The sequence below is a fragment of the Eublepharis macularius genome, chromosome 5, assembly GCF_028583425.1.
Source record: "Eublepharis macularius isolate TG4126 chromosome 5, MPM_Emac_v1.0, whole genome shotgun sequence".
NCBI classification, from domain to species: domain Eukaryota; kingdom Metazoa; phylum Chordata; class Lepidosauria; order Squamata; family Eublepharidae; genus Eublepharis; species Eublepharis macularius.
This window is the reverse complement of record NC_072794.1, coordinates 19,007,084-19,029,498: the sequence shown is the minus strand read 5'-3', so window position 1 is coordinate 19,029,498 and position 22,415 is coordinate 19,007,084. Positions and strand designations below refer to the sequence as shown.

The window sequence follows — 22,415 nt, the reverse complement described above, 5'->3', positions numbered from 1 at the left end:
TTCCAGCAGGCTGGGCAAAGCATTGCGGAGTCCAGCCTGGCCCAAGAGATTGAATCATGAATGGAATGTTTGTGCAAATGCCAAAGACTGAGCATGTTTAGTTCCTGCCCCTCCACGCTGCGGACATGCAGTTGTTGACAAACCCTATAGAAAGTACTAAGCACTCTCTGAGAGTATACAAAAGGCAGACCCAATTATTATAACTTTCACATAAGTTCTGGAATGGAATTTTTCACATAGTTTGTGAAGGAGGAAGGTGAATGTCAGGGGGTGTTCAAAAGCTTTCTGACCAAAAGCTTGGCTTTGGGGAAAAGGGATTCCCAACTTTCAGGCCCCAGAATAGCTCAGAAGAGAAATATTAATGATTCAGCATTCAGGTCAGACACACTGGGAATGATTCCAAAGTCTCTGTAGAAGCCTCACTATTCATTACTTAGCTTTCTTTCCCCCCTCGAGGTGTTACACAACACTCAGTTTTTCTTTTCAATTGCAAAGGACAAGAAAGACAGACAGACAGAGGTAACAGCTAATCCTTCAAACAGAAGAAAGTCCCCAATAAGCTGAAATTTCACTCTGCCAGGTCCTTTTTTACTTCATCCTAAGAAGTGGGGAGGGGGGACTTGGAGTTAGGGTTGCCAGGTCCCTTTATCCTCCTGGTGGGAGAGGGGACTCAGTATTCACCTTTCTGTTCCCCCTTGTGCATGCTTTGCACATGTGCACTCCCAGGGCAGCGCGATGATGTAACTTCTGGGAAGTGACACCATTATGCAGGCCTCAGGAGCATGCGAGTGGCTTCACAGCGGGCTGATTGGGGCCCGAAACAGGCTTGATCCAGCCCACTGTGAAGCACAGGAGAGCTCCCAGGGTGGCGTGATGATATCACTCCCAGGAGTGACATTGTCACACTGCCCCAGGAGCATGCCTGGGAGGCCTATTCCCTGCCTTTCCCCCCACCCATCAACCAAGTGAGTGGTGGTGCAGGGAGGAGGGTGGGATCTCCTGCCCCCACTGGGGGACCTGGAATCTCTCCTGAGAGGGGAGATTAATCCCAGTCGCAAATCAGAGGCCATTAAATATTGCAAATCAGAGGACATTTGAACAAAATATTCATCAGAAATGCACTTGATGAACTTGGACTTCTTAAAACTGTCTGGCAACTTCCCGGTAAGGAAAGCTACAGTCAAGCTGAAGAGGAACAGAAGCCCCATGTAGCCCAAAACAATATAAATCATAACATACCCTCCAATACGTTCTGCTACGATCTTGTTAGTTAATGTCTGCATATCCAAATCCAGGAGGAGAGGTGAGGTTTGTAGCAACACTGTATAAAGGACTACTTAAGGAGGAGAACAGAAAAGGGCAGTGGAGGGGGTCAGTTTTTCTCCCACCCGTTTCTTTATGAAAGAAAGAAGAAAAGCTAATGTTTTGTAGTGTTTAGTTATCATTTGTTCCAGCTTATATGAGCAGCAAAGGGAAATACATGGTAGCTGTGAAGATCTTCTCTATCTTAGCCTCAAGCACTAGATGGTTAGCTTGTATCTTTCCCCCCAAATTCTACATAATTCTGCTAGGATTGAATTGAACAACAGGGAACAGCTAATATCAAGAAAGAATTTAAAAAATACAACATTCCTATCAATGTTTCTAATCTTGGAGTTATCTTGGGTTGCCATAATGTAGAGGAGCTTTGACTGGAGTAACAGCTAATCCAGTAATTGTTGTTTAGACTAGGGATGCTGTGAATTTTGGGTCAAAGATGTCCAACAATAGAAATCACTGTGTTCAAATACTGTGTACAAACACTTCCACTCCAAATAGATTGGCAGCTATTTACAGACATAAATACATAAAGCTGCCTTAGAATGAATCAGACCTTTGGTCCATCAAGATCAGTATGGTCTACTCAGACTGTCCGAAGCTCTGCAGAGTTTTAGGATATAGTGTCTTAGGACACAGAGACCTGCTGTAGTATAGTGGTTAAGAGACTGGGCTGTGAATGCCCCCTTTGCTGGTTTGAATCCCACTACTGCCATGAGCTCAGCAAGAGCTCTTAGATAAGCCACTCCTTTCATCCTCAGCTCCCCAGCTGTATTGTGGAGATAATAATGACACTGACTTTTTTCACTGCTCTGAGTAGAAAGTAATCTGTTCAGAAAGACAGTATATAAGCACACTTATCATTATCATTATCATTATCATTATCATTATCATTATCATTATCGCTATCGCTATCGCTATCGCTATCGCTATCGCTATCGCTATCGCTATCGCTATCGCCATTGTTATTTACCTGTCTATGGCGATATCCTCACAACAAGCCACCATTTCCCTGTATTTTCCCATTTCTCAAAAAATAGTAATTGCTACAGTTTTAAAGGGGAATGTGATAGAGGTTTATAAAATTATTCATGAGATAGACAGAATGTACCTGGAAGGCCCACGTAAGCCTGATCTTGTCAGATCAGCAGGGTTGTCCTTCGTTAGTAATTGGATGGGAGACCTCCAACAAAGGCCAGGGTTGCAGAGGAAGGGAATGGCAAACCACCTCTGATAGTCTCTTGCCATGAAAACCCCACCAGGGGTTGCTATAAGTCAGCCATGACTTGAGGGCACAACACACACACACATGTATGTGCTTGTACAGTTTTTGTTTCTATATTTAAAAAAAGATTATTTTCATTATCTACAAATTTTGCAATGCCTCAGAAATCTGGCTTTTAGGGAGTTTCTTTTTCAAGTCCCTTAACTTTTCTTTGTCATATCCTTGTAAATGAGTGTCCTGCATCTAAATGCACCCGTAATTGCCCCCCTCCTCATTTGGAATGAAGACAGAAGGCTTGGCTATAAATCTGGGCAATTTATTGACCAACATTAAACTTAGTAACAGCAAGGGCATACTAGCAGTACAGGTCAAGCCTCGGGGACACTGAACGGAGCCTACTTTGCTAGCCACGCAAGGCAACAAAAGCAGCATCAGTATGACTGCCACCATCTGACAGCACCAATTCTGCCTGGACACAGGATCTTGTGCACATCTGCAGATGGCAATGACTTCCTTGGATGGTGCCTGAGCCAGCCAAAGCGCTTCTTCAAAGAAAATGGATTGACCTTCTTTTCAGTATCAACAGGGACCAAAAAAGAAATGAACACCTGGATTCCCAGTGGAGACAGCAAATATTCCTGATTTCAGCTCTAACTTATTAAAGAAAAAGATAAAGCTCAAATTAACAGAGCTTTGTCTACTCCTTCCTCCCACCTCTCCAAGGTTTACACACACACACACACACACACACACACTCACACACACACAATTTCTTTCAGTCTTGTTTATTGAATATTTTCTGGTGTCTTCTGTAAAGCCGCTGGAGTTTTGGCCAAGTGAGCAAATTACAATGATTTCAATAATTCCAGAGGGAAACAATTATCTTAGTCAACTTGGCTATGACTGCTAGATTCCCCTTTCTCCCTCAAAAAACAGGCTCTAAAATGATGTAATTTACTTGAATGGAGATGGTGCGATTCTAAGAGAGTGACCCTAAGCTAAAAATGCATACAATGATAACTAAGCCCCATCCTGGCGCAGCTGGTATACCTAGAGATGTGCTGGTGGCCACCCCCACTAGCAAGGCCTAGGTGCTGCTCAGGTGTACCTGCTTCACTGGAGTAGAACTGGGAATCACCAAGGGTATACCATGGACAGAACTGCAATGAGTCAGCTTCCTAAGCCTCTACAGCCCTGGACCTACCCCCAAAATGGCATAAAGTAACACCAGCAACAACCCTCATGTATCCTGTAGAGTTTGCAGGAGGGAGGAATCACTTGAAAGATCCCTGTCCCCCAAACCTGTCTCTCCAGGGTTCTGCATATTCTCAAACTTGAATAGACTCCAATCCCTCTCTCCTTTTTCTTTTTAATAGGCTCTGAGCCACTCCTACTATTTGGTACCTCCTGGACTACGTTCAGTCCTCAAAGGTGTTTTGTCTAGTTGTGTATGCTCCTTGTGCTGTTACAGCTGAGAATAGAAATGCCTGTGTATTGGCAACAGACATCAATAGGAAATAGAGTCTGTGCCTTTAAGAACAGACTTATGGGGATTGTAGTCAGATACTCCTTTCTGCCCCTCTTCTCTTTGGGATGCAACAGAACATATGAGCCTTTTATTGCCCTTTTTCCTGTCTTTGTTTCACTAATTATTTCTCACCAACGAGGGATGGAGGAATCAATCCATTTTTAATGCAAGTCTTGAATGAATTTCACTAAATGAATAAAAGTATTTACCCATTAGAACTAATGTCTGCACTGATATGAACTGTTAGTAGAACTCATTTGAAAGCCAGAATATTTAATGTCTGCATGTTGAAACTTTCCCAGAACTAGCTGAGTAGCTGCAGTATAGCGATACTCCTTATTGATCAGTGTTCAGTGACAGGAGGAGATCCAGATATTCAATATGCATTTTCTGTTCTGAGATAAAATTCAGCTACTCCACAAGGCCATGTAGAGGGTGGGTCATGGAGGACAGATCCATAAATGGCTATTAGCTATATGACTTAATAGAATCTTTCTGTTCACAGGTAGTAACCCTTTGAATACCAGTGCTAGAAGGCAACAACAGGGGGAGGCTTCTGCTTCCATGCCCTGCTAGTAGGTCGTAGGGAGCATCTTGACAGCCAGTTTGGTGTAGTGTTTAAGAGCAGCAGGACACCAATCTGGAGAGCCAGGTTGGATTTCGTGCTCCTCCACTTGAAGCCAGCTTGGTGACCTTCAGTCAGTCACAGTTCTTCCAGAGTTCTTTCAACCCCACCCACCTCACAGGGTGATTGTCATGTGGATAATAACAACAGACTTTGTAATCTCCTCTGAGTGGGTGTTAAGTTGTCCTGAAGGGCGGTATATAAATTGAATGTTGTTGTTGTTTGTTGTTATCATCATCTCGTTGGCCACAGTGTGAAACAGTGTGCTTAACGAGATGAATTGCTAGTCTCATCCAGCATGCTTTCTCTTATGTTCTCATGACTAGACATGGGCACGAATGGAAAAAAAACCAGAACAGTATGTTCAACATTCGGTGCCATCCACAAACAATGAACATGGACAAACATTAACTGTTCCCAGATATGTTTGTTGTTTGCGGGGGCCAGAAACACCCAACCCCCCACACTTAGCCCCCCTCCCCTCAAACACACTTACCGGGCCCTTTAAAGATCCCTTTAAATCCACTGGCAGGCGGCAGGGATTCCCCCTGCCGCCTGCCAGCTGATAGTTTAAAGGGCCCTTTCCTGCCACGTGCAAGGAGCAGGGCCTTTTAAATATCCCATAAACTGACCTTCCCAATGTCCAATACCCACCACATTTGCAGGGGACATAGTCCTCACTATCCTCCGAAGATCCCCCAAGTTTCAGAGAGATTGCAGTCTGGGAAAGGCATGATCCATGTGTCCCCTCCCCTTGCTGTCATTTTCTCTTCACAGTGGGGAAAAAAGGGGACAGCATTTTGGAAGGCAGCTACTTTGAGGGGTTACAAACTGACCTTCCCAATGTCCAATACCCACCAAATTTGCAGGGGACATAGTCCTCACTGTCCTCCAAAGACCTCCCAAGTTTCAGAGAGATTGTACCCCGGAAAAGGCATGATCCATGGGTCCTTCCCTTTGTTGTCATTTTCTGTTCACAGTGGCAAAAACGGGACTCTCTGGTGGAAGCTAATTTGAGGGGTTACAAACTGACCTTTCCAATGTCCAATACCCACCAAATTTGCAAGGGACATAGTGCTCACTGTCCTCCAAAGACCCCCCCAAATTTCAGAGAGATTGCACCCCAGGAAAGGCATGATGCATGGGTCTCCCCCTTTGTTGTCATTTTCTCTTCACAGTGGCAAAAACAGGACTCTCCGCTGGAAGTACTTTGAAGGGTTAAAGCCAGAAGGAAAGCCAGAAGGAGTTCAGAAAGAGTTCAGTCCCTCCCTCCCTCCGGTTGCCAAGGGGATTGATTGCAGCAGGCGCCAGACTGCCTGTCTTGCCGAAGGGCTGCCAAAGGCAATGAACAAGGCTTTTAATGATCACCTGTTCATTTAGAATGGGGCCTCACGAACAGCTTGCTCGTGAACAGCAGATTGGGCTGTTCGTGTTTTTTTTCTGTTCGTAATGCTGTTCGTGCCCATGTGACCCTCAAGTGGAAGCAACATATGTTGAGAAATGCAAAAGTTCTAGAAATACAAATTGGTCATATGTATGTTTGGTGAGCCAGTTTGGTGTAGTGGTTAAGAGTGCGGGACTCTAATCTGGAGAACTGGGTTTGATTCCCCACTCCTCCACTTGTAGCCAGCTGGGTGACCTTGGGCTAGTCACAGCTCTCTGGAGCTCTCTCAGTCCCACCCACCTCACAGGCTGTTTTGTTGTGGGGATAATAATGGCATACTTTGTAAACCGCTCTGAGTGGGCATTAAGTTGTCCTGAAGGGCGGTATATAAATCGAATGTTATTATGTACATGTTGCCTGTTTATATGCCACCAGTGAAAAAGTTTGTGTATGAACTGTCATTGCGTAATTTTTGCCAGCTCCATATAGGTCAGACCAGACTATTATTCTGACTAAAGTTATGACTATCACATTTCTGGTTCACATAATCATAAATTTATAGTCACCTGGTGACACCGTGGTCTCTGAACCGCTGTAGTTGAATGGTTAAGGGAAACCAAGCTGAAACTCATTCCAGACAAGACAGAGCTAAGGCCAGCTGGGAAGCCCAAAGACCCAAAAGACATTGGGAATCTCCACTTTTGATGGGGTCCAATGGTATCTCACGGACTATAGGTCAGTGGTGAACCTAGGGGAGATTTATTGCTGAAGAAGCAAGCTTATGCAGCTGTAAAAAGGGCCTTCTACCAACTCCACTTAGCTTGGAAGATGGCACCCTACTGGACTTGGCTGACATGGCCATGTGGATCCATACTATCACTTACAAAATCCTTCATGGCATTGGACCCTCATACCTCCAGGACTGCCTCTCTGGTTAGGTTTCACTGTGACAGCTTTGCAACCAGTGCAAAGCCTTCTGAAGGGGCCAGCCAGCAAACAGGCAAAATCAGCAATGCCTCCATGCTTCTATCATTTCACAAAATGTGCAAAACTAAATTGTTCAGAAGGGTATTCTTATAGAAGAATAGAGTTGTGATGTAATGGGCCAGCACAGGAGATGACCTCTGTTAAGGATACTGTTTTTTTCCCTTCAGTTCTTCAATACTACTTGACCCACCACCAAATTATGTTGTTATGAGGATAAAATAGAGGAGAGGAGAACGATGTAAGCTGCTTTTGGTTCCTACTGGGGAGAAAGGCAAGGTATAAATGCACAAACAAAAGTGTAGTAATTACTATTTTTTGAAAAATGGGAAAATGCAAGGAAATGGTGCCACTCAGCTCCTTATCCTATAAGGGGGAAAGCCTCCCTTAAAACTCATCCTCTAGAATCCTGAGTAGAATTCTGACCTTGATGGATCTGAGTCACTCTAAGGCTTAGGCAACTTCACGTGCTAATTGCTGCCGATCTATTCAGAGTGGAGGTGTTTGTACACAGTATTTGCACACAGTGATTTTTATTGTTGAACATCTTTGATACAAAATTCACAGCATCCCTAATCTTAACAATGATTACTGGATCAGCTGCTACTCCAATCAAGAGCTCCTCTACCTTATGGTCGACCAAGCGGTCTACGTTCTTCAGTTCTTTGCAACACAGCAAAAAAGATGCACATAACAGGACTGTTACTCTTATTATTTCTTTCTCAGTATTAGCTGTTCCCTGTTGTTCAATGCAGGCCTAAACAGAATGATATAGCATTTGGGGGAAAAGATACAAGCTAACAACCCAGTGCTGGAAGCTAAGATAGAGAAGATCTCCACAGCTACCATGTATTTCCCTTTGGTGCTCAGATAAGCTGGAACAAATGATAACCAAACACTACAAAACACCAGCATGCTGAAGGTGATGAACTTGGACTCATTGAAACTGTCTGGCAACTTCCTAGCTAGGAAAGCCACAGTCAAGCATATAAGGGACAAGAGTCCCATGTAGCCCAGGACGAAATAAAGCATAATTACTGACCCTTCATTACATTCTGCTATGATCTCTTTAGTCAGTGTGTGCATATCCAAATCAGGGAAGGGGGGTGAGGTTCCGAGCCACACCATACAAAGGACTATTTGAAGAAGAGAACAGAAAAGGACAATTGAAATGGTCAGTTTTTTCCCCACCCATTTCCTCATGTTGGACCCTGGTTTGGTTGCCATGAAAGCTACAACCACAGTGATGGTTTTGGCCAACAAACAAGATATAGCCACTGAAAAGATGATACTGAAAGTGGATTGCCGGAGGATGCAGGTGACCTTGCTTGGTTGTCCAAGGAATAGCAAGGAACAGAGGAAGCACAGGAGAAGGGAAATGAGAAGAGTGTAGGTGATATTGCGGTTGTTGGCTTTGATAATGGGTGTATCTCTGTGCTTAATAAAAATTCCTAGAACCAGACATGTGACCAGGGAGAAAGAAAAAGTAATGGAAGTCACAGTCACCCCTAAAGGCTCTTCATAAGACAGAAAACTTTTAATCTTGGGCATACATCGATCACGCTCCATGCTCGGGTATTGATGTTCTGGACATTGGACACAGTCATCCATATCTGAAAAAAAGAGCATTTCCCTTCTTAGTTTCAGTTCACAGATGATTTATCTCTGATTCTAATTGTTACATTTGATGTTAGAGCAATGAGCGAGAAGTTCCTAATGATGTGTTCTATAGGATATTTTAGTTTGAGCCAGTATGGTGTAGAAGTTATGAGCAGCAGGACTCTAATCTGGAGAGCCAGGTTTGATTCCCCACTCCTCCACTTGAAGCCAGCTGGGTGACCTTGGGTCAGTCACAGCTTTCTCCATAGCCCTCTCAGCCCCACCCACCTCATAGGGTGATTGTTGTAGGGATAATAATAACATATTTTGTAAACTGCTCTGAATGGGTGTTGTCCTGAAGGGCTGTATATAAATGGAATGTTGTTGTTGTTGTTGTTGGCTCTTTACTCATAAACATACCCTGCAGTTTACAGTTTTACTTACTCTTGGGGGTTTAGCAGCAAGGCCATGTCTTGTATTCTCAAAGTGTAGTACATTTTGATGGTGAAACATATGTCCAAAGACATAGAATTATCACCAGATTCAAGGAACTTCTGGCATACCTGATGACCCAAGAACCAAACCTGAACCAGAATTGTAGCCAAACAGTGAACTGAGTTTTAAGGAGGAACAACCCAATCCAACTCAATCCATATATCAACTCATGGACCAGCTATGTCTCCAATCAACAGAGCTTCTTTGTTGCCGCTATGAAGCTTCAGTATTTTTAGCACTGTTTTGAAAACTTGGTTCGACATTCTACAACATTCTTTAGGAATGGATGAAAATGAGAATAAAACAGAGTATAGTTGATAAGGGTGTGCACTGAAAAAAATTCCATTTCAGTTTTGGATCTGGGGGTTCCAAACCAACTATGCACCATTATTGTTTTTTTCCGGCTGGGGAGATGCTGGTCATCCCTATACTTTGCAATGAGGACTTCCAGGCTCTTTGGGGCACCTGTTTTTGCACTGAATGGCACCAATATCACACAGAACACAATCCTCCCTCTAAACCATTGACCACAAAATTTTCCCTCCATTACACTACACACAACAACAACAGACCCTGAAGAAGGCGAGTATCAGCAGGTATACATGGTGAGAAACTAGGTTTCTAAGGGAAAGTGGGGCAGAAATAGCTGCATTAAAAACATTATGTTCACTTTTTTCCCCCTATAATGCCAGTAAACAATTACCTTTGGTGGCATGTTTCTTTGGGCTTTCTCCCAGGGAAGTGTCTTTGGAATTGCAATCTACATAAAGTTTTCCAGGGCTTTTATCAAGTCTGATTGATCAAACAGACCTTTCCTTCCCCACCCATCCACCCCGCCACCATCCTCTCCACAACACTTTTCATCATAGTGATATCAAATGCCCTGATTTGGGGTGAGGGAGACTGGCCAGTGCCTGGGCAGCACTACCAAGATGCAGCCCAGCAGGTCTACTCAGATGCAAGTCCCATGTTATTCAATAGTGCCTACTCCCAGGGAAGTGTCTTCTGAATTGCAGCCTATGATTGAAGTCTCCCTATCAAATGTTTCCAAAGCTGATAGGAAGGGACAGGAGGGTTCTCCCCTTGCAAAGACCCAATTGGCTGGGAGAGAATGCTATTTCTCAGGTAGCAATGGGGTGGCAGGGGGGAACGCACTCATGTGCATTGCATTCACTTCCCCTTCCCGCCAACAAGGGCTCTTACCCCTTGGGATCCAATTGGTGAATGCTGTTCAGGAAAACAATATACTGGCCTGAAAGGCAAGCCCAGTGCCTGCCAATTGCAGCAAGGTATGAACTGAAACAAAACACACAAATGTTTTGGTGGATGGGACTCATTACAATTTAGTTTCAAGATTCAGTTCAGCTTTTGGAAGCTGCTTTAAAAAAACAAAACAGCAATTTCAGGGTGTATTTTTTGCTCTTTTTTCTGTTATGCATACCCCTGATAGCTGGATTACATAAGACACACTGCCAAACCTAGACAACTTCATAGGCCAGGTCACCAGGAAGCTGACCACCAAAATAATGACTCAAGGTCATTGGTGCCTTCAGACTTTTGAAATCCATTCCTAACCACATAAGAAAATTCTGGAGCCATCAGGCAGGGCAATGGGTATGTGAGCATATATTTATGTGGCGCCACTTGTATTTTGCTATATTTTGTAATTACTTTTTAAAGAAAAGAAATGTTTTGGAGATGAGCTCTGCCAAGTTTGCAATCCTATACAAAAATCCTACAAATGATTTAAGAGAATAAAAACTTAGCTGGGTTATTGAAGAGGTTACAATCACAAGGTGATGAGATAATCTTTGGGAAATAGTCATCTGAATTTTTCAACAGGCTGGAAAATGTGTTGCAATGCATCACCTACCCTTCTGATTTGAAATCTTCCCTTCCTGGCATGGAGCACAATCATAGCAGCAAAATTTCTCCCCTTCTTTCTTTTTCTTATGATAACCAGGCTGACAGTAGTCATTACAGACAGAACTAGGGAGCACCTATTCATAAACATATCAACAGTATAGCATGTACCAAATGATTTCATTTACTAATGAGCAGTTAACATTTAATTATGCCTAACACAGTCTGCTAGTATCTGTTTGATTATGGTGTATATTACATTTGTAATCTTTAAATTAGAAATGAGAAAAAAATGAATACTAATATGGAGCCAGTTTAGTGTAGTGATTAAGAGTGGCGGGACTCTAATCTGGAGAACCGGGTTTGATTGCCCACTCCTCTGTTTGAAACCAGCTGGGTGACCTTGGGTCTGTCACAGTTCTCTCAGAGCTCTCTCAGCCCCATCCACCTCACAGGGCGATTGTTGTGGGGATAATAACATACTTGGTAAATCGCTCTGAGGGGGTGTTGTCCTGAAGGGTTGTATATAAATCGAATGTTATCATACTAGAGGTTGAAAGCCAACTGGGGGTGATCAGTTATAAACCATGACTAAGTTCTTATTTTATCTAAAATTGCTTTGCAATGTTCAAATGAACAGTTTTAAAACACTTAACAAAGTCACATCTCTCTTTAGTTTTGCACTTCTTCACAAAAGATTACATGGACTTTTGTATGGAGCTTAACTTTAAATAAATGTCAGAATCCTTGCTAGCAAGTCATCTGCATAGAGAAAGATCCCTCAAAATACCCTAGAATCCACACCTGGTTGAACAGTTGAGGCCACACAATTTGATCCTCATGAATGATGAACTCCTGTCCTTTGGGAGCATTGGGATTCACTCTTCCAACTTTCACTTTCAAGAAGGAATTATTTGGAAAGGTGACCACATTCATTATATCAAATCCAGCTGCCATTTCCTTGTTATCATTAAAATATACTGTTTCGCCTGCTGAATTGTTAAACAAAATTCCTTGAAGAAATGGATGAAGCTAATTTTTTTTTTAAGAAAAGGAAGAATGGATTGACAGACAAATAAATCTTGACAAAACTCCATTATTTCATCTCAGTCTAGCCCATGGTGAAAAGTTAGCAGTAAATTTTCACATTCCAAGTATCTGATGAAAATGCAAACTCACAGAACAGTCCTCTCCAGAAGGGGTGTGCAACAAGAAAGTAATTCGTATAATTTTGGGTCCATGATTTGGGGGAGGGGCGAATCCAGGATTTTACCATGATTACTGGTTTGGGGATAGGACATTACTGATCCAGGGTTCAAATCCATGTATGCTTTTTGTTTGGCTCCAGAATTTTGGGACCATTATTTTCAATGACGAACCAATTCAAGGGTATGGGACAGCTGCTTTTAAAGATAATGGCACCAAATTCTCACAAAATGTAGTCCTTTCTTGAATATAAAGACCTGCTAATTTTTTTTCATTGTTTAAATCTTTATTCTATTAAATATCTTAGCAAGCAATATTACAATTATTTAAGTATATGATGATGGCGACAAGAGTAATATTTGCAGCAAAGCAGAAGGCAGTGAAATGTCCAAATCTGAAGAAATGGAAGAATAAACTGAATGAATATATGACAAATATGGCAAAATTTACATTTTTATACACGATAGAATGTCAAGAAAAATAGATTTTTAAAAATGATATAGCTGAAAATCAAGATTAAAATTAAATCAAAACTGAGAATGACTAAAGAAAGACTTGGGTAATGCATATTAAGAGATGGGAAAGAGAAAATAAAAGCATTTAAACAGAAGTGAAATATTAAAAAGTAAATATAATTAAAAGTAAGTAAAGTAAAGCATAAATGTATGATTTGATTGTAAAAGATTATAGATTATGAATTTTATGTCTGTATGTTTCTAAAATGAAATAATCATAATCCTAATCCTAATCCTAATCACAATCCTAATCCTAATCCTAATCCTAATCCTAATCCTAATCCTAATCCTAATCCTAATCCTAATCCTAATCCTAACCATAACCATAACCATAACCATAATCATAATCATAATCATAATAAACACCTGCTATGTTTCAAGCAGAATGGACAACAGGGTTTCGCCAACGACAACAGCCTTCGACAACGTCAATTGGAGGTTTATGGTAGAACAACTAAAGGAGATGAAATGTGGAGCCTAATTTATAAACATGATTCAAATGATATATAGAGAACAAAAGGCAAAAATAAGTGTGAATGGGGACTTAACAGAAAGCATAAAAATAGGAAAAGGAACAAGACAGGGATGTCCTCTATCACCACTCCTATTCATCTTGACACTGGAAGTGCTAAATAATGAAATTAGAAAGATGGAAGCAATAAAAGGAACAAAAATAAAAGGAGAAGAATACAAGCTACAAGCATTTGCAGACGATATGTATTCTGGAAGAACCTATAGAAGCAATTGATCCTTTGATGGAGGAAATAAGAGCATTTGGCAAAATGGCAGAAATGAAAGTTAATTACCAAAAAACAAAGATAATCACCAAGAATATGACAAAAATACAAATTAAGTTAATGGAGAAATTTGGCTTTCAATGGGGAAAAAAGTACCTTTACCTACTTAAGAATCCACATAAATAACAGAGTTACATCTTTAATGGAAGACAATTATCAGAAACTACTAAAAGAAGTTAAGGAAGACCTGAATAAATGGAAAGACATGAATATATCTCTCTTGGGCCGAATAGCTACAATTAAAATGAACATATTACCAAAATATGTTTCTATTTCAGACATTCCAATTATAAGAAACAATCATATTTTCAAGAATTAAACAAAATAATTTCAAAATTCATATGGCAAAGTAAAAGACCAAGAATAAGATTCAAAGTCCTACAGAACTCTAAAGAGAAAGCAGGCTGAGATTTACCTGATTGGGAGCTATATTATAAGGCCTGTAAATTGGTATGGATAAAAGAATGGATCCTACTGTGAAACTCAAGACTTCTAAAATTAGAAGGGCATGATCTTAAGCTGGGATGGCATGTCTTCCTCTGGTGCCAAAAAACAGACACACGTAAATATTTTAAGGATCATATAAGAAAATCCCTGATGAATGTTTGGGAGAAAATAAAATACAAATATACACAAAAACGCCAAGATGGGTATCACCAGTGGAAGCATTTACCCAAACAAACTTACTAAAATGGGAGAATGTGAACACTTATGAACAACTACAAAGGGGGGATGGAAAGCTAAAGTCAACAGAAGAGCTAAAAGAGCAAAAACATAGAGACAGGATGGTGGCTAAGAGTGCAAATAGAATCCAGATTTACCAAAGATAAAACTCAAGGATTCTACATGAAAAGATGCCCTTTCGATAAGCTGCTGCTAGAAACAAATGAAAAACTAATGAGAAAACTATACACCTTCATAAAACAATTGAGACGAGACTCCAGGAAGATGGCGGAGGAGTAAGACGTGCCGCAGGAGGCTCCGCGTTTTATCTTTATTTTATTGCTATTTTAACTAGTAGCAGCTTCTTATCTATAATTTACAGCTGTGGACTTTGTATTTTAACCTTGACCTCCCTAGCGGAGAGTATTTTAAGAAACTAATTAAATTAAGGAGTCTTCAGCATGGCAGCTAAGAAGCGAAGACGCTGACCATCCCCGGAACATTCTGCCTCCAAGGCTGGTAAGCAAATGAGAATGGACAATTTTATAAAGGAAAAAGAAGAAGAAAATATTTTAACTAAGGATTTAAGCCAGCTACTGTCTTCAAACAGATATGCCTCCTTGCAGCATAACACCTCCGCCCAGGAAAGTGATTTAGAGCAACAGAGCTCACCCGTGGCGTCTCAGGAGCTGCTGAATACAATTGAGCATCTGAAGAGAGCAAGTAAGGGAAACATTCTCTCTAAGCAAACTGCCCTCATTGCTGATACTCTGATAAGCCTGTATACTAAGATAGATGAGATTAACCTTAAGGTAAACAAACTGAAAGAAGCAGTTGAACTTTTCTCCGGGAAGCTGCAAAACTTACAGGCGCAGAGAGAGAGTTCTCATTCCACCTCTACGAAGTTAACTTATGTGAGCCCTACAAACAACACAGATATTAAGGAACTAGAGGACTCCCAACCTCTCTTTTCCCATGGTATGAGTAGTCGAATTCTGCAAAACAATCAGTTGGCTTTTTGCATAGGACATCTAAGAATAAATTATGGTCGTTGGGGCAATAAAAGAGCAGTTGAAAGCTCACTTAACCAGATACTGCAAATGGATTGTTTAAAGGTGAACTTGAGTCAATGCTTCTGGCTTCCAAGTAATCACTTCTACAAGAGGGTGATTGTAACGCTGAAACAGAAAGAAACCTACTCTCGGCTTTTGGATAGCCGTAAACATCTCGAAAGGTTTCAAATTTATGTCACAAGGGTGTTCAAAGATAACAGGCTGCATTCAATGTGCAAAAAAAGAACGAACCCCCATTCAACTAATAGCAATGGTTTACCAATCACGGGAAATATTGTACCAGCACATCCTGGACATTTAGCCAGTCGCTCTCAGCTTCAAACACCTATAAAATCTGCTACTAGTGTTGTCACCCCTAAAGACTATAAAACAGGCTTCCCTGCATAACACAGGGGGAAGATCGAAGCCTCTCTGTAGAAGCGATACTAACAAGATTATGCAAGAACGGTGCGCCAATGCCCTCTTAATGTGCTCCCCTCAGCCTAGTACCTCCTCCTGTTCCCAGGAGGAAAAGGATCAATCTAAACTTAGCCTGAATAAGTCCACAGAATTGCAAACAGCTGGTTCCCTTCACGAATCCTCCAGTGTTATGGCAGTAGAAGAGTCTCCATAAAACAATTGAAGATAGAAGAGGAGGCACTAAAAGATAATATGGCAAAGTGGGAACAAAACCTGGGATATGAAATAGATTTGAAACAATGGGTACAGATATGGAGAATAAATGTCAAAATAACAAAATCGGCCACATTCAAAGAAAACCTATATAAAATGTTTTATAGGTGGTATGCAACACCAGAAAAATTAGCAAAGATGTATCCTGAAGTACCCAATAAATGCTGGAAGCGTAAAGAGAAAACGGGCACCTTTTTCCATATACGGTGGCTATGCAAAAAGCGAAGAAATATTGGAAAGGGATACATGAATTGTTGCAAGAGGCACTAGAAATGAATATACCTTTCAAACCAGAAATGCTCCTACTAAATATAATGCTGGATGAGATAAACAGGGAAAATAGACATTTGATAATTCATATAATAACAGCCAGATACTGGAAAAATACAGATATACCGACAAAGAAGAACTGATAGAGAAAATTTTAGAGACGGTAGAACTGGACACACTGACAGAATTAATAAAAGAAAAAAATAGACATAATGGGAAACAAAAATGGACCCCACTCTATAGATGGATTGAACGAAAATATAAAGTAGAGACTTAGCTGCACGTTAGCAAAACACAATTAAATGAATGGGAAAAGGAAAAAAGTATTAGAACTAAAAGAAGGTAGACTTACAGTGATAATAACTTAGTGAAAGGTAATATAACTATGATGGAATTGTAGAAATGGAATGAAGTGCATGGTATATAACGTAACAAAAAATGTAAGATCTTGATTAATTCTGTTATCAGAGTGAACTAGAACTAAAACCAATTAAAATATATATTAAAAAAAGAAAAAAGAAAATGCCAGCCAGGGTCACCAGAAGTTGGCTATGACTTGAAGGCGCATTCCATCACTACCCCATTACTATTTAAGGAGTTGCTAGAGGAGAAGGAGGGGGTGGTGGCAGGAGCTAGAGCATGTGATTCTGAAGGTGAAGCTACATGATACATTTGTATACAAGTTGTCTCTGAGTTCAGTGCTTTAATCAGAGTCACGCATCAGCTCCGAGAATGTTGTTTAAAAGCCATAGAACCGTGATGGCGAACCTTTTTGAACCCAAGTGCCCAAACTGCAACACAAACCCAACTTATTTATTTCAAAGAGCCAACACTGCAATTAAACCTGAATACTGAGGTTTTAGTTAAGAAAAAATAATTCATACAGTTGTCCGAACTAATTAACATCTCTCTCTCTCACTCACTCACTCACTCACTCACTCACTCACTCACTCACTCACTCACTCACTCACTCACTCACTCACTCACTCACTCACTCGCCACGAATGAAAGTAAAGCAAGTTAAATCAAAAGCAGTTTGCCCTTCTTTACACCAGCAGCCCTGCTTGAAAGCTCTCTCTCTCTCTCTCTCACTCACTCACTCACGAGCCACAACTGAAAGTAATGCAAATTAAATCAAAGCAGCTTGCTCTTCTTTAGAAAGCCAGCCCCAGCAGACCGGCTGCTGCCTCCGCTTCCTGCTGCTAAACAGACGGGCAGCAGGGAGGCAGCCTTGAGGAAAAGGAATCACATGGGCAGGGCCAAAACCCACGTGATCTCTGCTCAGAGCTACTGGAACGCTGTTCCAGGCGTTCCCCCTTCAAATGAGCCCTGGACCTAGCGATCCGGCAACTTGGCTCATGTGCCCACAGAGAGGGCTCTGCATGCCAGCTGTGGCACGTGTGCCATAGGTTCGCCATCACTGTCATAGAAGCTGATTTTGCTTCTAAAAGGAGGGGAGGGGTAGAGGAGGGGGCTCCTGATTCCCATCCACCCAGCCAGCCTTTTGTGTGTGTGTGTAAAGTGCTGTCAAGTTGGCGACCCCAACAAGAGGCTTTCAAAGCAAGTGAGAAGCAGAAGTGGTTTGCCATTGACTTCCTCTGCAGAGTTTTCCCTGGTGGTCTCCCATCCAAATGCCAACCTTGCTTAGTTTACAAGATCTGATGAGATCGGGCTATGCCAATGCTGCCTTCTCTCCCATGCCTAGCCTTTTCCCTGATCTTAAAAAAAAAGTGGTAGTTAGTTGCATAAATCTGGAGCTTCACATGGAGTATTCTGACCACTGTCAGCTCAACATAGACTCCTCCATAGAAATTCCTTCCTTTGTCTCCAAAGAAGATTGGCTGGGGGTACTTGCCTCCTGATCCCTTGCAAAGATCTAAAGGAAGGAAGAAATGCCACTGCCTGGGTAAACAGGAGAATCAAAGAAAAACAAGACACCAGCTACTGCTGATGGCAAGTGCCAATACATCAAAAACTACATGGAATTTTTGGGGGTGGGGAGGGAGTAATAATGTGTAAATATCCTGGCTAGACATGGGCACGAATAGGGAAAAAAACCCTGAACACCCTGTTTGTCATTCGTTGCCATCCACGAACAACGAACGTGGACGAACATGAACTGTTCCTGGACATGTTCGTTGTTCATGGGGGCGAGAACCCCACCCCACCCCAACGCCACCCCACTTAGCCCCCCTCCCCTCAAACCCACTTACCTGGCCCTTTAAAGATCCCTTTAAACTATCAGCTGGCAGGCAGCAGGGGGGATTCCCCCTTGCCACCTGCCAGCTGATAGTTTAAAGGGCCCTATCCTGGCAAAAACAGCAGTGTCTGCTGGCAGCTAGTTTAAGGGGTTACAAACTGGCCTTCCCAATGTCTAATACCCACCAAATTTGTAGGGGACATAGTTCTCACTGTCCTGTGAAGAACTCCCAAGTTTCAGAGAGATTGCACGCCGGGAAAGGCATGATCCACGGGTCTCCCCGTTGGCTGTCATTTTCTCTTCACCATGGCAAAAACGGGACTCTCTGCTGGATGTACTTTGAAGGGTTAAAGCCAGAAGGAAAGCCAGAAGGAGTTCAGACAGAGTTCAGTCCCTGCCTCTGGTTGCCAAAGGGATTGATTGCAGGTGCCAGACTGCCTTGCTTGATGAACGGCTGCCGAAGGCAACGAACGAGGCTTGCAATGACCACCTGTTCGTTTGGTCACCATTTCAGAAAGATAGGGCAATACAGTTTTTCTGTTTAGCATGGACTGAAACTGTACGTATGCAGAATGCATTTCCCTGCTCACATTAAATTGTGACTGTGTGTGTCAGGTGTATCAAGGCTATCAAAACCGTATACCCAAACCACAAATGCGTCCAACATCCTCTCACAGTTATTCATGTTAGAGGAAGTTGGGATTTATAGCAATTAATGTACTACCTGCCAGGGCTGAAGATCTTGAAATTCAGTTCCTTTCCTGCCCACCTTCGATCTGTGGTTGGATCTGGAAGAGTACATGGACTGCAAAGCATGTGCCACGGCATAGACAGCATTATAGATGCTATAACTCTGGCCAGTCATGCTCATTTCAAAAACAGACCCAGGAAGATCATCAAGATTCTCCTCCCCAGAACATGTCTTTTTGAGTTCCATCGATTCCTGGGTCTTTGGAAATGAACAGTCAAATGCTTGTTCCCAGAACTGCTTGAGGAAACTATCTCCTTGGGCCCAGTAAGATTTCATATTTTGGAGAAATTTCTGAAAACCTTCAAGGTTTTCTGAGTGAATTGTGAAGAAAACAGCACCGTGATAGAACTGAAAATCCCAGTTCCTTTGGAGGCCTGTCAATGCAAAATCGACCTGGCCAGTCATAATCCACACCTTTTTAAATGGAGCATTTTCCTTAGCAGCACCTTCAAAGGATATTAAAGTCATCAGCCAGGTAATTGTAGTAGGTCTCCCATAGAGGATAAATGTACTTGGTTTGCTATATGTGAAAGGAAGGTATGCTTTGGAACTTAGATAACTGAGATAATCAACACTCACTATAACAGATCTGGTTACGATTCTTTCTATGAAGGCTAAACAGATTCCATTTTGGGTAAGTAATGGCTCCAGAACATGCAAGAAATAATCTCCACTGTCATCATCCATGATGAAAAGCCCAACCCAAGTCCACCTGAAATGTTTAAGTAACACCGTGGTCTGATGGGCTTCATTTAGCACCATGTGGTAAAAGGAAGGGGGGTGTCTTGTCTCCTTCTCCTCTTGGGCAAGCAACCCATATGCGAGCTAGAAGTAGATAAAGATAGAGATGAGACAGGACAAATATGATTACAAACATGCCTGGTAGTCAATAAATATTTGTTGGAAAATATTTGAAGATTCTGTGAAAGTTGAAGCTCTTTCTGTCTGAATGTTCTAAGATCATGAGCATATCGTGGAAATCCTGGGAAAGTAATTGTAATGATTTCACATAAATGTGTGCATGTATCTTTAAATGCTTGGTGTGAGATAGGTGAAGACTGGGGTGAAAGAAAGGGATGAGTGAGTGATATGATTGGTTGATGACCGAGAGTGTGGGCACAGTGAATGCAGTTTGAGACTGAGAGTGGAAAGCAAAGATTTAGTCAGGAAAAGAAAGGCTAGCTGTGTGCTGCCTGAGCATGTTTAAGTGTTACTGAGAGAAAAAATAACCTATGTGGAAACCTGAACTGAGTATGTTTGTGAAAGAACATTCAGTCAGAAGAAAGCAGGCAAGCTATGTGCTGCCTGAGCAGTTTAAGCATTTCTGTGAAAAATATTTAGTCAGGGAAAGAGAGGCTAGCTGTGTGCTGCCTGAGTAACTTTAAGCACGTCTGTGAGAAATATTGAGCCAGAGAAAGAGGCTAACTGTGTGAAGCCTTAGAAGAGATCTGTGTGAATGAGTTTGAATGAAGTAACTTTAAGAACCGAGAACTACTTTTATGAAACAGATACCCTTCTCGGGGAAAAAATAAAAGTTTGTTTTGTCTTTGTTATATCCCAGAGTAGCTGCCATTGCTATATCCCATTCCTATCCTCAGGGCCACATAGAACCACGAAGGAGCCTGACGCTTAGGCACGTTACCAAAGGGAAAACTTAAATAAAATATCTTGGAATATAATATTCCTGGTGGCAGCAATCTACCCAGAGCGTGTAAGGGAAAGATTAAAGGCAAAATCTACCCTAGAGAAAGTAAGGGTCGTAACAGTAATCTACTATGAAGAACTTACTGTATCATGTACTTCCTGATACCTCAGGACTCCTTTCAGGTTTCCACGTAGTTCTTTTTCTTTTCTTGCTTTTTTTGCATCTGATGAGACTTCTTTCATTCCCTCTACTCTTACCTTGCAAATCATAATATAACTCCCAGAAAAATTGATATCTTTGATGAAATCATCAGTTTCCTGTGCACAGAGCTTACCTGAGGAATCTTGTTGAGCTCTAGAATATCTGCAATATGAAAGGAGATCTCAGAGCTAACTCCTCCAATGACCGCAATTAGACTCTTTTCAGTGTCACATCTGTAGTTGGGGACAAATCTATTGGATTTGAAGAGCAAGTTCAGAGTACTGTGATAGGTTATCCACTCATCATAATAGCTGTCATAGATGCGGAACCCAAGAGTGATGTTTGGCAATACCTTCGGACTCTCATTGATCTCCTTGACAGCAAACTTCAGTGCCAGAATATTTTGGTAGTTCTTTGTCATCATACTGTAAGCAGAATTTGGTGTTCATAGAAGAATTCTGAACTGTTTAAATGGTTTATAATCTATTTCAACGTATTGGGTATGTATAATTATATTAGGAAGGATTCCTCTTTGTAGTGTTTTATAAATGAATGTAAATAAAGAAAGCAAGTAAAGAAATACTGAAGACATTGAAAGGTGCCGCAAGCTTCATACTCTCAAATCCTGGGATTAATTAAATTTAAAAGTTCTCAGAATTGAAGAGGAATTTAAGAACCATACAACTCAAGACCAAGTGAAACAACCACACAATAAAATGTTAGAATAATGGTCACCCACTCAACCCTAATATACACAGAGATCATTTTAATAATGAAAGTCATTTGATATGTCTAGCAATTTTTAAGTAAAAGAAGAATCATCTGGCTTTCCAGCTGCAGCAGGAAATTTGAAAACAGAGCTTTCATTATGACACAAGAAATATGCAATAATTAATAAAAAGACACAAAAAGTACAAATGATTGGGAGTGCATGGACAAGGATAAATTTTATCTTGCAAGTACTTATTCTGACTGTGATTAAGCCTAGTTCACTGGAAGACAGAGGGAAAAAATTCTTACATTGCATTCTCAAACATGTCCAAGGAATTAAATTCCGTGAAAGAAAATTCAGGGCAAAGGTTAACAATCAGAGAGACAATTCCACCCAAAACGATGTTCCCTAACTGATAACTCTCATGTAAGGCAGGGATGAAATCTTTCAAGAGACATGGATCTATTTTGCATGCTGTGAGAGGCAACAGAAAAATCCAGGTGACTACCTGTAATGCCATCTGATACAGCACCCGCCCAATTTAAACCACTGGCTGGGATGGGAATTGACAATGCTGATATACTTCTCAAAGAGGGAATGTATCCGGCAGCATTTTAGCCTCAATGGAGACAAAACTTCATGCCTCAAATCCTACATGAAATTTAGTGTGGATTCTGGATTATCAAAGCA

General features: G+C 41.4%; 1 protein-coding gene across 1 annotated transcript; it reads right to left on the bottom strand.

The window, feature by feature from the left end:
• Positions 1-7,774: 7,774 nt before the first annotated feature.
• LOC129330270 (vomeronasal type-2 receptor 26-like) lies at positions 7,775-21,437 on the bottom strand. Its single transcript, XM_054980309.1, has 5 exons — positions 21,147-21,437; positions 19,186-19,992; positions 11,825-12,052; positions 11,031-11,157; positions 7,775-8,676 (listed from the first exon to the last, which is right to left on the bottom strand). The coding sequence occupies exons 1-5, from the start codon at positions 21,435-21,437 to the stop codon at positions 7,775-7,777; spliced, it is 2,355 nt and encodes a 784-aa protein (XP_054836284.1).
• Positions 21,438-22,415: the final 978 nt, after the last annotated feature.

Bases quoted from the DNA above. Each gene is read 5' to 3' on its own strand.
- LOC129330270 (XM_054980309.1), bottom strand. From the start codon at position 21,437: ATGATGACAAAGAACTACCAAAATATTCTGGCACTGAAGTTTGCTGTC. The intron at 12,053-19,185 runs GTGGGCAGGAAA...AAAAAAAATTAG, and splicing joins GATCCAACCACAGATCGAAG to CTTCATCCATTTCTTCAAGG. The intron at 11,158-11,824 runs GTGTGGATTCTA...GTTTATGAATAG, and splicing joins GGCCTCAACTGTTCAACCAG to GTGCTCCCTAGTTCTGTCTG.